At 53.3% G+C, this 15,336-nt stretch overlaps 1 protein-coding gene across 1 annotated transcript in view; it reads left to right on the top strand.

Annotated features, from left to right (window-relative positions):
* The window catches only part of LOC101026547 (ryanodine receptor 1), a 168,585-nt gene that overhangs the window by 71,361 nt on the left and 81,888 nt on the right, over window positions 1-15,336 (top strand). Inside the window, exons 49-65 of the mRNA XM_031659039.1 lie at window positions 957-1,097; window positions 1,486-1,649; window positions 1,740-1,818; window positions 2,065-2,154; window positions 2,864-3,004; window positions 3,397-3,471; window positions 3,565-3,640; window positions 3,926-4,049; window positions 4,654-4,769; window positions 6,773-6,840; window positions 7,246-7,367; window positions 8,133-8,182; window positions 8,645-8,705; window positions 8,818-9,056; window positions 11,775-11,856; window positions 12,857-12,987; window positions 14,127-14,459. Of these exons, the coding sequence (XP_031514899.1) occupies window positions 957-1,097; window positions 1,486-1,649; window positions 1,740-1,818; window positions 2,065-2,154; window positions 2,864-3,004; window positions 3,397-3,471; window positions 3,565-3,640; window positions 3,926-4,049; window positions 4,654-4,769; window positions 6,773-6,840; window positions 7,246-7,367; window positions 8,133-8,182; window positions 8,645-8,705; window positions 8,818-9,056; window positions 11,775-11,856; window positions 12,857-12,987; window positions 14,127-14,459 (2,092 nt within the window). The remainder of the gene's footprint in view (window positions 1-956; window positions 1,098-1,485; window positions 1,650-1,739; window positions 1,819-2,064; window positions 2,155-2,863; window positions 3,005-3,396; window positions 3,472-3,564; window positions 3,641-3,925; window positions 4,050-4,653; window positions 4,770-6,772; window positions 6,841-7,245; window positions 7,368-8,132; window positions 8,183-8,644; window positions 8,706-8,817; window positions 9,057-11,774; window positions 11,857-12,856; window positions 12,988-14,126; window positions 14,460-15,336) is intronic.

Raw genomic sequence — 15,336 nt, 5'->3', positions numbered from 1 at the left:
CTAATTAGCATGTTTGTTTGCATGCCTGGACCACCAGACTTCCACTATTCAAATGAGTGCATTTATTTGAATAAACATTACCACAGCTATTCTGAATATTTGCACACTGTCTTTCTTATTTTTTCATTTGCATGCTAATTTGCATAAAGAGCTACCCCAACTCAGATAGCTTGACTATTTTGCATAATACATCGAAATCAGCTCGTATTTCAAATTTGCATTTTAGTCAGGCGCGGTGGCTCACGCCTGTAATCCCAACACTTTGGGAGGCAGAGGTGGGCAGATTACTTGAGGTCAGGCGTTCGAGACCAGCCTGGCCAACATGGTGAAACCCGGTCTCTACTAAAAATACAAAAATGAGCTGGGCGTGGTGGAGCACACCTGTAATCCCAGCTACTCTGGAGGCTGAGGCTGGAGAATTGCTTGAACCTGGGAGGCGGAGGTTGCAGTGAGCCGAGATTGTGCCATTGCATTCCAGCCTGGTCGACAGAGACTCTACCTCAAAAAAAAAAAAAAAAAACAACTTTACATCTTGGATAGTGGAGGCCCTCCTCCCGATTACCATATATTTGCATGGGGTGCAGCTTTTGTTTCTACTTGATATGTTAATTTGCATAAGCACAGATTGCCGCATCCATATGCCCATTTACTTACTATGTACCCATGGATTAATATTAGCACGCTTATTTGTGTAAAGCAACACCAGACACAACCAGCTCTAGTTTAATGCCCATCTTAACTCTAAATTAAGAATGCTAAATTTGCATACTAAGCTGTCTAAGACCACTCCTCAAAAAACATACCATTTCTTCCCTTATTAGCATATAATTTGCATAACCCACACCTCCTTCATAATTTAAAAGCACTGGCATGCTTGTGTCTCTCTGGGCCTTCGTCTGCCTGCCATCCGCTGGTTCCCCCTTTCATTTGTGTGTCCCCCTCTTGCTCCCACCCAGCTCCTCACCAACCACTATGAGCGTTGTTGGAAGTACTACTGCCTACCCACAGGCTGGGCCAACTTCGGGGTCACCTCGGAGGAGGAGCTGCACCTCACCCGGAAACTCTTCTGGGGCATCTTTGACTCTCTGGCCCATAAGGTCTGGGCAGCAGGGAGCCCCAAAATGGCCTATGTGGAGGGTTTGGGGCCCAAAATTGGGAGTCCAGAGCGAAACCCCCCAATTTTGGGGGGTTCAAGGATAAGAGGGTTCTGCATGTTTGGATCTAGGAGGATCTATGGGTTGAGGCTTCAGCGTGGAGGTTATGGAAAAGGGGGTGGGCCACTAGTTTGGGAGCTTGGAGAGGGTAATATGGAGATGATTTGAGCATACAGTTGGGTCTGAGATTTGAGTTTCAAGGAGAGGGACCATAATTCAGGTTTGGGGGTTCAGGGAGAAGGGTTGATTATTGCAGTGTGTGAGTTTGAGGTCCCGAGGCTCACTGAGGCTTATAGTGACCTCCTACCCCTGCTCCTCCCGGCCTTCCCAGAAATACGACCCGGAGCTTTACCGAATGGCCATGCCTTGTCTGTGTGCCATCGCTGGGGCTCTGCCCCCCGACTACGTGGACGCCTCATACTCATCTAAGGCGGAGAAAAAGGCCACAGTGGATGCTGAAGGCAACTTTGATCCCCGGCCTGTGGAAACCCTCAAGTGAGGCCTGGGGGCTGGGAGACAGAGAGGGAGATTTCAGGGGTGGAGGGAACCCAGTCCCAACATCTGCTGACCCTATGCCCCCCACAGTGTGATCATCCCGGAGAAGCTGGACTCCTTCATTAACAAGTTTGCGGAGTATACACATGAGAAGTGGGCCTTCGACAAGGTTGGCCTCAGGGTCCTCCTATCCTAGAAACCCTCAAGACCCCAGCTTTCCCCCTGACCCGATTCCTCCCTGAGGCCCCAGATCTCCCTGAGACCCCCCGATCTCCCTGAGACCCCCCAGCCTTCCCTAAGACCCTTAGCTTTTTCTGGGATCCCCCAGGATTCTCTGTCCTCGGCTCCTCCAGGGTCCCCCCCATGTGTCCCCAACTGCTGCCTCCCTGTCACCCTGCCTCCTCTCCATCTCTAGATCCAGAACAACTGGTCCTATGGAGAGAACATAGATGAGGAGTTGAAGACCCACCCCATGCTGAGGCCCTACAAGACCTTTTCAGAGAAGGTGACCAGGCCTTAAGGCCCAGCATTGGGAGTCAAAATGAAACCCCCAAATTTGAGGGTTCAGGGTGGAGTGAGGAAGGTTCACAGGTTTGCATCCAGGTGGATCTGTGGATTAGGTCTCGTCATTCGTGGACTTTGCCTTCTCTCAAACTTGGTAGAGCGGGTAGAGAGTCTGAGAGAATGGGTTTGATTCCTTGGCTGTAGTAAGACTTCTTGGAGCCGGGCGCAGTGGCTCACGCCTGTAATCCCAGCACTTTGGGAAGCCGAGGCGGGCAGATCATGAGGTCAGGAGATGACCATCCTGGCTAACACGGTGAAACCTCGTCTCTACTAAAAATACAAAAAATTAGCTGGATGTGGTGGCGGGTGCCTGTAGTCCCAGCTACTCGGGAGGCTGAGGCAGGAGAATGGCATGAACCCCGGAGGAGAAGCTGGCAGTGAGCCAAGATCGTGCCACTGTACTCTAGGCTGGGTGACAGAGGGAGACTCCGTCTCAAAAAAAAAAAAAAAAATTCTCAGAGACTCGTGTGTCTAATGGGATAAGGAGATTGGGTTTGGGAGGCTCTGTTACAGAGCAGGTAAGAGACTTGAGTTGGAATCCAGACTGGACCACTGCCTAGCCACGTGGTCAGGGTTTTCTCCTTTGGGGTCCTTCCTCCACCCCCCTCTCACTCCATTCCACCAACTCCCCACCCTCCTGTCCACCCTAGGACAAAGAGATATACCGCTGGCCCATCAAGGAGTCCCTGAAGGCCATGATTGCCTGGGAATGGACCATAGAGAAGGCCAGGGAGGGTGAGGAGGAGAAGACGGAAAAGAAAAAAACGCGGAAGATATCACAAAGTGCCCAGGTGAAGGCGGAAGATATCACAAAATGCCCCAGGGCGGAGGGCAGGGGCACGAGGCAGGAAGGGTCTAGAACAAGGGGCGTGGCCAGGAGAGGGCGTGGCCAGACAGGGATGGGATGGAGAGGAGAGGGGCCCAGGGAGGTAGGTGGGGCCAGAGAGGGGTGCAGAAACTTGAGATCTGGGAAAGGAGAGGGCAGGGGTCTGAATAATTGCAAAGGGCAGAGGAGAGAAGGATGGGGTGGTTTAGACACAGGGCCTTAAGGAGAGGACACGGGGTCTTGAGCCAGGGGAGGGCGGAGGGAGTAGAATGGACTAGTGGGGGCCTGGGGAGGGGGCTGGCCTGGGCTTTCTGCTAGCCCATCAACCTACCTCCCATATTCCCCTTGTCCTCTTAGACCTACGATCCTCGAGAAGGCTACAACCCCCAGCCCCCCGACCTTAGCGCAGTTACCCTGTCCCGGGAGCTGCAGGTGAGAGCCCTGATCCTTTTGGGGGGACATGGGGTGTCTTTGGGGGGGCTGGCATCCTCTGAATCTACCCGTTGACTCTGCATCCACTCCCAGGCCATGGCAGAACAACTGGCGGAAAATTACCACAACACGTGGGGAAGGAAGAAGAAGCAGGAGCTGGAAGCCAAAGGTGAGGACGCCCATGCCGCCCCCAGGAGACCCCCGTGGCTTCACCGTGTGGCTTTACTGATTGCCTTCATGCCCCTGAAACTCGGTTTCTCCATCTGTAGATGGGAATAATAACAGCGTTTACCACCGTGGGGTAATGAGATGAGCACCAGCAAGCAATATTTCCGTTATTCGTATCTTCGTCTTTATTACTATAATTACGCATGCCGGGCACTGCAGGAACCACTTCAGTGAGGGTGGCCCGGGTCTTCCCCAGAGCCCTAATTTCTGATCTTTGCCTCCCCAGGCGGTGGGACCCACCCCCTGCTGGTCCCCTACGACACGCTAACAGCCAAGGAGAAGGCACGAGATCGAGAGAAGGCCCAGGAGCTGCTGAAATTCCTGCAGATGAATGGCTACGCGGTTACAAGGCACGCGGGTTGGGACGCCCGCGGAAGAGCAGCAGGCGGAACCCACCCGGCAAAGGCTGGGAGAGGCGGGGCCAGAGAGGGGTGGAACCGAGAGGAGCGGGGCCTAGGGAGCAAAGAAGGAACCAGAGGGGAGGAGCTAAGGGAGTGGGGCCTGGACACAGAGGCGGGGCCAGATGGGGAGGAGTCCGAAATGGGTGGGGCGGGGCTTAAGGAGCAGAGGCGGAACCAGAGAGGAGAGGAGGCAGAAAAGGGCGGGGCCCAGGGAGCAGAGGCGGGGCCAGAGAGTGGAGGAGACTGAGAGGGGCGGGGACCGGTGAGTGGAGGCGGGACCAAAGAGGAGAGAAGGCTGAGAAGGGCAGGGCCTGGGGTACAGAGGTGGGGCCAAAGGGGAGGTGGCTGAGGGGGCGGGGCCTGGGAGCAGAGGCGGCGCCAGAGAGGGGAGAAGGCTAAGTGGGGTGGGGCATGGGGGGCTCAGAGTGGAGCCCCAACCTGGGGTGAAGCCAAAGCTGATACAGATGTGGCCAGCAGGAGCAGAGGCGGATCTGAGAAGGGTGGGAAACTGTAGGGCCGGTGTCTGGGCTGATCCCTCTCTCCACATCTCCAGAGGCCTTAAGGACATGGAACTGGACTCATCTTCCATTGAAAAGCGGTTTGCCTTTGGCTTCCTGCAGCAGCTGCTGCGCTGGATGGACATTTCTCAGGAGTTCATTGCCCACCTGGGTAGGGAGAAATCCCCCCCTTATGCCCGCCCCACCTGCAGATACCGGTTCTGCAGACCAGACTCACCTAGGACACCCGTTCCTGCACTCAATCCGTCCTCCCCTTATCTGATGTTTATTGAGCTTCTACTATGTGCCAGACACTGTTCTAGATGCTGGGGTACAGCAGTGAAGATGACAAATGAACCCTACTTCCCTGCAACTACTCCTGTGTTGGCTTCAGGCAGTTAGCATCATAAATAACGAAATCATTTAGTGTTAGAAGGTGATCAGTGTCATGGGAAGAAGAAAACAATAGAGCCAGGTAGAGGGGACTGGGAGTGTGGAGCCAGTTGTAATTTTAAATAGGGTGTTCCGGAAAGACTTTGATGAGAAAGTGACATCTGAGGCAAGCCATGAAGGAGGTGAGGGAGGAGCTGTGTGGACCTCTGGGAGACATCTGTTCCTCACAGGCAAAGGAACAGTGAGTGCGAAGGCCCTGAGAGGTCCTTGGTGTGAGTGTCAGGATGCCCTGTAGCTGAAGCAGAGTCATCGAGGGGGACAGAGATAAACGGGGTCACAGAGGTGACTGGGGCAGATCACGCAGGGCTTTGCTAGCTGTGATGAGGACTTTGACCTTTATCTGGAGTGAGATGGAGTTGGGGTTTGAGGGCTGAGCCAAGGATGGACGTGATCCATAATTCTGGTGTTCACGGGGTCCCTCTGGCTTGACTGGGGTGGAGACAGGAGGCAAAAAGGGTGAGAACAGGGCAGACTTCTGGATCCATTTTGAAAGCTGGGGTTGTTGGGATGCTCCCAATGCCTCTTCCAGGCCACTAAGAATTAGTGCAACTAAGCTAGGCCCTGCAATCCCCTCCAGTTTCCCTAGAGACCCCCTCCCCAGCATTCCCCTTGAGAGCTGCCCTCAGGAACCCCAAATTCCCTCCAGGTGAGTGGCAGAGCAGGATTCGCTGTCACGTCTTGCCTCAAAGCCTGCCTGCCTAGCTTCAGTGCTGCACATCCCCTTGACAATTCCCTTCCCTCTCTAGACCTCTGATTCCTCACCTGTGATATGAGCATATGTTCGCCATAACTAGCCATGGTTCTGTCACTTACTGACCTGGGGTCAGTTACTTCACCTCAGTTTCCTCATCTGAAAAATGGGGGCTGGGAACCAACTGCACAGACCTCCAAGTTGTAAGGAGACTATGTGAGGATGACATGTCTCACAGTGCCAAGGCCATAGCAAGTGTTTAATAATTGGAGCCAGTATTATTATTTTAATAGAATCAGTTACGACTATCACCATTATTATTGTTTGAAATTGATTTCCATTTTAAAATTAACTCTAATTTGTTTACATTGACTTCTTGTTTCATTTGGTTCATTCATTCATTTGTTGCAGATTAACTCAGTGCCATGTATTCAAGTTCAGAATGAAAAGTAATTGTGGTGGGTGAGGAAGGGCATGTTCCAGGACCCATTCCAGTTTGTTTTCCCCATCGTCAGCTTCAGAAAGGGTTTGATCAAGGAGTCGTCAGCTTCAGGAAGGGTTTAATCAAGAAGTTGGGGGAAAGCACTTTGGGAGGCTGAGGCGGGTGGATCACCTGAGGTCAGAAGTTTGAGACCAGCCTGGACAACATGGTGTACTTGGCTGTACTAAAAATACAAAAATTAGCTGGGTGTGGTGGTGCACACCTGTAATCCCAGCTACTTAGGAGGCTGAGTCAGGAGAATCGCTTGAACTCAGGAGGCAGAGAGTGCAGTGAGCCGAGATGGTGCCATTGCACTCCAGGCTGGGTGACAAGAGTGAAACTCTGTCTCAAAAAAAAAAAAAAAAAAAGGAGTTGGGGGAATCAGATGAAAAGTAGGAGAAAGGTTTATCTCAAAGTCAACACAAATGACTTCATACCAATAATTTATTCCCCATCATTTCCCAACTCTGCTCCTAGCATCCTGCCCATCAGAACACCCTGGGTTCCCCAGCCTTGAACCCACCGTGAACCCTGTTTGCTCTCCCTACAGAGGCTGTGGTCAGCAGTGGGCGAGTGGAAAAGTCCCCACATGAACAGGAGATTAAATTCTTTGCCAAGGTGAGAGGTGGGCTTAGAAGCTAGAGGAGGCCGGGTGCGGTGGCTCAAGCCTGTAATCCTAGCACTTTGGGAGGCCGAGACGGGCGGATCACGAGGTCAGGAGATCGAGACCATCCTGGCTAACACGGTGAAACCCCACTACTAAAAATACAAAGATCCAGTCAAGGAGGTGGCGAGCGCCTGGTAGTCCCAGCTACTGGACGGAGCCAGGAGAAAACATGAACCTGGGAGTAAGGAGCTGCAGTGAAAGTGAGATCCGCCACTGCACTCCAGCCTGGTGACAGAGCTGCAGACTCCCGCCCCAAAAAAAAAAAAAAAAAAAAAGCTAGAGGAGGGCTGGGGACTCATGGGCTCTCCCCACCCCTCACCGGACGCTTTATCTCCTCCCCACCACCCCATCTCCAGATCCTGCTCCCTTTGATCAACCAGTACTTCACCAACCACTGCCTCTATTTCTTGTCCACTCCTGCTAAAGTGCTGGGCAGTGGCGGCCACGCCTCCAACAAGGAGAAGGAAATGATCACCAGGTGGGCCGCCTGTGACCCTGGACCCAGCCCCCTGACCCCACAGTATTGTAATCCTTCGCCCGTGGAGGCTCTGTCCTGGGTGCTGGGTGTTGGGTACTGACCGTCTCCTGCAGAGGCAACTGAAGGGCTATGGTGACCAGCCATCCTAGTGTGCCCGGGACTGAAGGGCTTCCCAGAATGTGGGACTCTCAGACAACTTGGGACAAATCAATCACCCTGTCCAGGAAGGCCAACTCAAGGCCGGGCATGGTGGCTCACACCTGTAATTCTAATACTTTGGGAAGCTGAGGTGGGAAGATCAGTTGAAGCCAGGAGTTTGAGGCCAGTCTGGGTAACATACCGAGACCCCATTTCTACAAAAAATACAAAAATTAGCTGGGCGTGGTGGCACTCGGGAGGCTGAGGTGGGAGGATCGCTTGAACCCGGGGGCTGGAGGCTGCCGGGAGCTGGGATCGCGCCACTGCACTCCAGCCTGGGTGACAGAGCAAGACCCTGTCTCAAAAAAAATAAACAAACAAAGAATAATAAGAAAGGCCGACTTGCCCCTCACCTCCCCAGCATCCCAGTTACTGCCTATGACTTACCAGCTTGCCCATCTCTCTGCCCCTTCCTATCCCTCCTGTCTCCATCATTCGGCCCCCTCCTGGTTCCTCTCTCCTTGTCTTCTCTGTCCCTGTCTCCTCTAATTGGGTCACCCTTTCCTCGTCTCCTTGGTCTCCTCACTTGCTGTTTCTCCTGCCTTCTATCCCTTTCTCTTTCTTCAGCCTCTTCTGCAAACTTGCTGCTCTTGTCCGCCACCGAGTCTCTCTCTTTGGTAAGTGGCTCCACTCCCTTGGTCTTCCTCCCTAATCTCTCTCTTCTCCACCCTGAAGAAATAGCTCCCAGGTTCTGCCTTAATTTGAACAAGCTTTGTTGTGTTCTTCCTCTGGACCCGGAGACATGGACCGGGTATCCCGGGGGCAGGGCAGTGACTGAGACACCCTGGGCCTGCCCTCAATGGGACTCCCAGGCCAGTGGGAGAGACAGACCCATCTCCAGACAAGGACAGCCCAGTGGGGTCAGGGCTGGGCAGGAAGAAGGCCAGAAGAGTGGTCGGGCTGGGGAGGAGGGAAGTTTGGGGGCACTGTAGGAGTCCAGGCGGGGTGGGGGTGCAATAGCATTCCAACGTAGCCTGCGGGTAGCCTCAGGAAGAGAGGGGTTGGGGTGGATGTAGAGGGAGGCACTGTCCTCTGTCCTCTTAGCCATGCCATCTCCCCGGCCCGTCTTCCTCTCCCAGGGACGGATGCCCCGGCTGTGGTTAACTGTCTTCACATCCTGGCCCGCTCCCTGGATGCCAGGTAGGGCCATGGGCAGTGGCACCCACTCCCACCGTCATCGGGCCCCCACCCCAACCCCTGGTCTCCTAGACTGTCCGATTCCAGAGCTGGTGTTCCCCTGCTGCCCTTCTAGGACGGTGATGAAGTCAGGCCCTGAGATCGTGAAGGCTGGCCTCCGCTCCTTCTTCGAGAGTGCCTCGGAGGACATCGAGAAGATGGTGGAGAACCTGCGGCTGGGCAAGGTGTCACAGGCGCGCACCCAGGTGAAGGGCGTGGGCCAGAACCTCACCTACACCACCGTGGCGCTGCTGCCGGTCCTCACCACCCTCTTCCAGCACATCGCCCAGCACCAGTTCGGAGATGACGTCATTCGTAAGGGCTCTTGACCCAAGGGCAGGTTGTGGGGAGTCAGTGTGGCCAACACCACCCATCCTGGGTGCCTGTGAGAGTCCCTGGGTGTTTGAGTGTGTGGATTTCTTGCTGTAAGCAAAGCATGTGTCAGTACCTTGGCAGGTGGCAAATGAGTTAAAGAGGATGCGAGCTCAGCAGCTCTAACAAAAGACCCTAAATGGACTGGCACAGCGATTCATGCCTGTAATCCCAGCACTTTGGGAGGCTGAGGCAGGAGGAACGCTTGAGCTCAGGAGTTCAAGACCAGCCTGGACAACATAGCGAGACTCTGTCTCTACTAAAAAAACAATTTTAAAGATTAGCCAGGCATGGAGGCACACGCCTGTAATCCCAACTACTGGGGAGGCTGATGGGGGAGGATCACTTGAGTCTAACAGTTGGAGGCTACAGTGAGCTATGATCATATCACTGCACTCCAGCCTGGATAACAGCAAAATTCTGTCTCTAAAATAAATAAGGAATAAAATAGGGTCCTTGATGATAAAAAAGATAATCTATTGATAGAGGTTAAGAAAAGTAGCACTTGGCTGGGCACAGTGGCTCACGCCTGTAATCCCAGCACTTTGGGAGGCCAAGGCAGACAGATCACCTGAGCTCAAGAATTCAAGACCAGTCTGGCCAACATGACAAAACCCTGTCTCTACTAAAATACAAAAATTAGCCGGGCATGGTGGTGGTTGCCTATAATCCCAGCTACTTGGGAGGCTGAGGCAGGAGAATCACTTGAACCCAGGAGGCGGAGGTTGCAGTGAGCCGAGATCGTGCCATCGCACGCCAGCCTGAGCAACAGAGCGAGACTCCATCTCAAAAAAGAAAAGAAAAGAAAAGTAGCACTTGGTAGCCAGGCTCAGTGACTCATGCCTGTAATTCCAGCACTTTGGGAGACCAAGGTAGGAAGATCACTTGAGCCCAGGATTTCAAGACCAACCTGGGCAACACAGCAAAACCCCATCTTAAAAAAAGAAGAATAGAAAAGTAGCACCTGGATAGGGTTCTTCTCCCATCCAACTTTTTATTTTGAAATTCTCGAAACATACAGGAAGGTGGAAAGAAGAAAATTGTTGGCTGGGTACGGTGGCTCACACCTGTAGTCCCAGCTACTTGGGAGGCTGAGGCACAAGAACTGCTTGAACCCAGGAGGTGGAGGTTACAGTGAGCTGAGATCGCGCCACTGCAGTCCAGCTTGGGTGATGGAGCAAGACTCCATCTCAAAACAAAAAAAAAAAAAAGAAGAAGAAAAGCCCCATCTGCTTACCCTTCACTGTGTGGGTGAAAATATTTAGTTTTTTGGTTGAACTTTTGGATGTAAGTTGCACACACCAGGATAACCTCATCCCTTAATGTTCATCAGCTGGCTTTCCTAGAATAAGAACCTTCTCAGCCGGGCGCGGTGGCTCAAGCCTGTAATCCCAGCACTTTGGGAGGCCGAGACGGGCGGATCACGAGGTCAGGAGATCGAGACCATCCTGGCTGACACGGTGAAACCCTGTCTCTACTAAAAAATACAAAAAACTAGCCGGGCAAGGTGGCGGGCGCCTGTAGTCCCAGCTACTCAGGAGGCTGAGGCAGGAGAATGGCGTGAACCCAGGAGGCGGAGCTTGCAGTGAGCTGAGATCCGGCCACTGCACTCCAGCCTGGGTGGCAGAGCGAGACTCCGTCTCAAAAAAAAAAAAAAAAAAAAAAAAAAGAACCTTCTCTTGTGTAACCACGATATCATTATCACACCTAACCTAACCGTATTTAAATTTCCCTCGTTACCCACAAAATGTCTTTGATTTTTTAAAAATAATTCAGAATCCAGCGGGGCGCAGTGGCTCACACCTGTAATCCGAGCACTTTGGGAGGCTGGGGCAGGCAAATCACTTAAGACCAGGAGTTTGAGACCAGCCTGGGCAACATACTGAGACCCCATCTCTAAAACTGTATTTTTTATTTTATTTTATTTTATTTTTTTAGACAGAGTCTCGCTGTGTCACCCAGGCTGGAGTGCAGTGGCATGATCTCGGCTCACTGCAACCTCTGCCTGCCGGGTTCAAGCGATTCTCCTGCCTCAGCCTCCCCAGTAGCTGGGATTACAGGCATTCACCACCACACTCAGATAATTTTTGTATTTTTAGTAGAGATGGGGTTTCACCATGTTGCCCAGGCTGGTCTCGAACTTCTGACCTCAGGTGATCTGCCCACCTCAGCCTCCAAAGTGCTGGGATTACAGGCGTGAGCTGCCGCGCCAACCCTAAAAATATATACATTTTAAATAAAATGAAAAAGATAGCCTAAAATTGCAGTAACATTGCAGGTCTGTTTGCTTTTTCCTGGAGGAAGTACCCCTCACTTTCATTATAGCGGGCCATCACTCCTCTCCACAGAAGAAACAACATCTAGCGTTTATTGAGTGCCTAAAGTGTGCCCCGTTCTAGTGACTTTCCAAGTAGTAACTCATTTGATCCTCACAACCAACCCCGTGAGGAAGGTACTATAACTATCCCCATGTTATAGGTCGGGAAATGGAGGCTGAGAGAGAGTTTGGTAACTTGTTCAAGTCACAAGACTACATGGCAGGCTGGCTGTAAAGCTGCTGGCTCTTCCTCACTGCATGGGCCTATTTGGAGACAGGGGAGGTGGGGTGGGGAGGGCTTGTCTTGTGAGTGCATCCCACAGCCTCGCTCCCGTCTCCCTCAGTGGACGACGTCCAGGTCTCTTGCTACCGAACGCTGTGCAGTATCTACTCCCTGGGAACCACCAAGAACATTTACGTGGAAAAGTAAGGAGAGAGAGCCATCGTTTGGGGCTGGGTGGGGCTGGAGGGGAAGGGAGGGAGCAGGAGAAGAAGACGGGGTGTGTGAAAAGCAGGGTAGGTGTTACGAATCTTCCCGCACACGGCTGCAGCCGCAGTTCCCCACGGCGGCCGCGTGAGGGCGCTCAGGGACAGGTCAGGCAAGGAGGTAGAGCCGCCAGGTCTGGGGCCGGGAAGCAGGCGCTTGAGGGCCTCGCTGAGGAAGAAGGGGAGGCGCAGACCATGGGGACTGTACACAGGTGCCGCGCAACACTGGGGTCCCTGGGGAGGGCCCCTGGCAGTGGCCACGTGACCGCTCCCGAGCTGATTACTAATACAGCAAGAGCGGGGCTGAGACTGTTTCCACCAGCTCTGAAGTTATTCATACTTCAAGTGACACCGGCGGTGTGCAGTGGCTCACACCTGTGAGCACTTTGGGAGGCCAAGGAGGGAGGATCACTGGAGCTCAGGAGTTTGAGACTAACCTGGGCAACATAGTGAGACTCCATCTCTACCAAAAAAAAATTGTTTTAATTAGCCTGGTGTGGTTGTGGTGTGGTGGCGCTGGTGCCTGTAAATCCTGCTACTCCTAAGGCTGAGATGCGAGGATCAGTTGAGCTCAGGAGTTCGAGACCAGCCTGGGCAGCATAGTGAGACTGCATCTCTACAAAAACAACTTTTTTTTTTTAACTAGCTAGACATGGTATGGTGTATGCCTGTAATCCCAGCGACTCAGGAGGCTGAGGTGGGAGGATCGCTTGAGCCCAGGAATTCGAGGTCGCAGTGAGCCAAGATCAGGCCACTGGACTGCAGCCTGAGTGACAGAGCGAGACCCTGTCTTAAAAAAACAAAACAAGTAGCACACGTGGAAGAAAGGCAGCTCTGTCCCAAAGGGTTCTGGGAGGAGCCGTTTCTATGGAGATGGGGCTGGGACCCAGGACCCGAAAGAGGGGGACACGTGGCAACTCAACACAGCCCCCTCTTCCAGGCTTCGGCCAGCCCTTGGGGAGTGCCTGGCCCGTCTGGCAGCAGCCATGCCGGTGGCGTTCCTGGAGCCCCAGCTGAACGAGTACAACGCCTGCTCCGTGTACACCACCAAGTCTCCCCGAGAGCGGGCCAGTAAGCTGTGTGGGGCTGAAGCAGTGCCGGGGGTCTGGGTCTCCCCAGCACAGGGCCTTGGGAAGAGCCTAATTTGGGGGTAGTGTGGCTGGGCTGGACTGTGAGCGGCTGAGGATTCCCCAGGTTGGGAGTGCCACACATTCAGGAACCCCAGAGTTTATGGTTTGGGGGCATTTCAAGGCCATTACATGGGGAGCATTAGGAGATTAATTTGATTTTTAAAGCGAGAATCCATTGATAAAGTTTAAGAAAAATAGCACTTGGTGGCCAGGCGCAGTGGGTCACGCCTGTAATCCCAGCACTTTGGAAGGCCAAGGTAGGAGGATTGCTTGAGTCCAGGAGTTCGAGACCAACCTGGGCAACATAGCAAAACCCCATCCATGGAATTTGGAGCTGTGGAATTTATTTTAGTGATGGTGACATTTGAGGGCATCGTCAAGCTTGGAGACATAGGGTGAGGGGTATCTGAGCGTGAGAGGATTGAGGGAAGGCATGGGTTCATTCCTTCATTCAGCAAATATGTATTGAGCAGTTACGATGTATGAGGCGCTGTCCTAGTCACCTGAGGTTCAGCAGTGAACAGATAAAATAGACAAAAGTCCCCTGAGTTCTGGGTCCAGAGGCTAGAATGAGGCGTGGACCTGGGGGGAATATACGCTCCAGGGCAGGAAGCTCGTCTTCTTGGTCAGCTGTGCTCCCAGAATGGCACCTGGCCCAGAGTCAGCAAGTGAGCAAGTGACAGGTTGTCTGTTTCAAGGGAGTGAACCGGGTGTGGGATTCAGAGACGACGCCGGGGGACGGGGTGGGGTTGGAAAAGGTCTTTTTTGGAGTATGCTGCACTGTAGGGATGAGGGGAATGGGCTTGGGATGTGGGAGATTTTAGGAGGGAAGGTTTCTAGGGGTGAGATTTTAGGCAGCAGACAGGCTCGGGGGTGTGAAGTGTTTGCAGGGCCACTGAGTTTCAGTGTGAGGGTTGGGAGAGGTAGTTGGGCTGGAGGGTGAGATGGGAGGAATAGGGTTTGGGAGACTGGTTTGGGGGGTGGCAATTCAATGGTGTCTGATGTATTGTGGGGAAGGCCAGGGCACTGAGGTCTGGGGGTGATCGGTTGACATTCCCTGCCCCCCTCCCTGTACCCCAGTCCTGGGGCTCCCCAACAGTGTGGAGGAGATGTGTCCTGACATCCCGGTGCTGGAGCGGCTCATGGCAGACATCGGGGGGCTGGCCGAGTCAGGGGCCCGCTACACAGAGATGCCGCACGTCATTGAGATCACGCTGCCCATGCTATGCAGCTACCTGCCCCGATGGTGGGAGCGCGGGCCCGAGGCACCCCCTCCTGCCCTGCCCGCCGGCGCCCCCCCACCCTGCACAGCTGTCACCTCTGACCACCTCAACTCCCTGCTGGGGAATATCCTGAGAATCATCGTCAACAACCTGGGCATTGACGAGGCCTCCTGGATGAAGCGGCTGGCTGGTGGGTCGGGGGCACTGGGGGTCTGAGGGGTGGGTCAGCGGCCTGGGTTCCCTTGGCCAGATGTTCTGAAAGGGAGGCCCATGGTCCCCTGGGAGTTGGGAGGAGTCAGAGTGTAGGTTTTTTCAGCGTCAAAAGGCCAGGGGTCAACTGGGCATGGTGGCTCACAACTGTTACTCCAACACTTTGGGAGGCCAAGGTGGGAGGATCAGTTGAGGCCAGCCATTTGAGACCAGCCTAGGTAACATAGCATGACCCCATCTCTTTAAAAAAAATAAATAACTTTTTTTAATTAGCCAGGTGTGGTGGCACACACCTATAGTCCCAGCTACTTGGGAGGCTGAGGCAGGAGGATCTCTTGAGCCCAGGAGTTGGAGGCTGCAGTGAGCTGTGATTGCACCATTGCATTCCAGACTGGGTGACAGAGTGATATACTCTCTCAAAACAGACAAACAAAACAAAAGGAAGCAAAGAAAGAAAGAAAGAGAGAGAGAGAAAAGGAAGGAAGGAAGGAAGGAAGGAAAGGAAGGAAGGAGGGAAGGAAGGAAGAAAGAGAGAAAGAAAAAGAAAAGGAAAGAAAGAAAGAGAGAGAAAGAAAAAGAGAAAGAGAGAGAGAGAGAGAGAAAGAAAAGAAAAGAAAAGAAAAAAGATCCTCGGCCGGGCGCGGTGGCTCAAGCCTGTAATCCCAGCACTTTGGGAGGCCGAGACGGGCGGATCACGAGGTCAGGAGATCGAGACCATCCTGGCTAACACGGTGAAACCCCGTCTCTACTAAAAATACAAAAAAAAACTAGCCGGGCGCGGTGGCGGGCGCCTGTAGTCCCAGCTACTCGGGAGGCTGAGACAGGAGAATGGCGTGAACCCGCGAGGCGGAGCTTGC

This window comes from Papio anubis, chromosome 20 (genome assembly GCF_008728515.1).
Source record: "Papio anubis isolate 15944 chromosome 20, Panubis1.0, whole genome shotgun sequence".
Lineage (NCBI taxonomy): Eukaryota > Metazoa > Chordata > Mammalia > Primates > Cercopithecidae > Papio > Papio anubis.
Note: the sequence above shows the minus strand (reverse complement) of the source record. Positions and strands in the feature narration are given on the sequence as shown.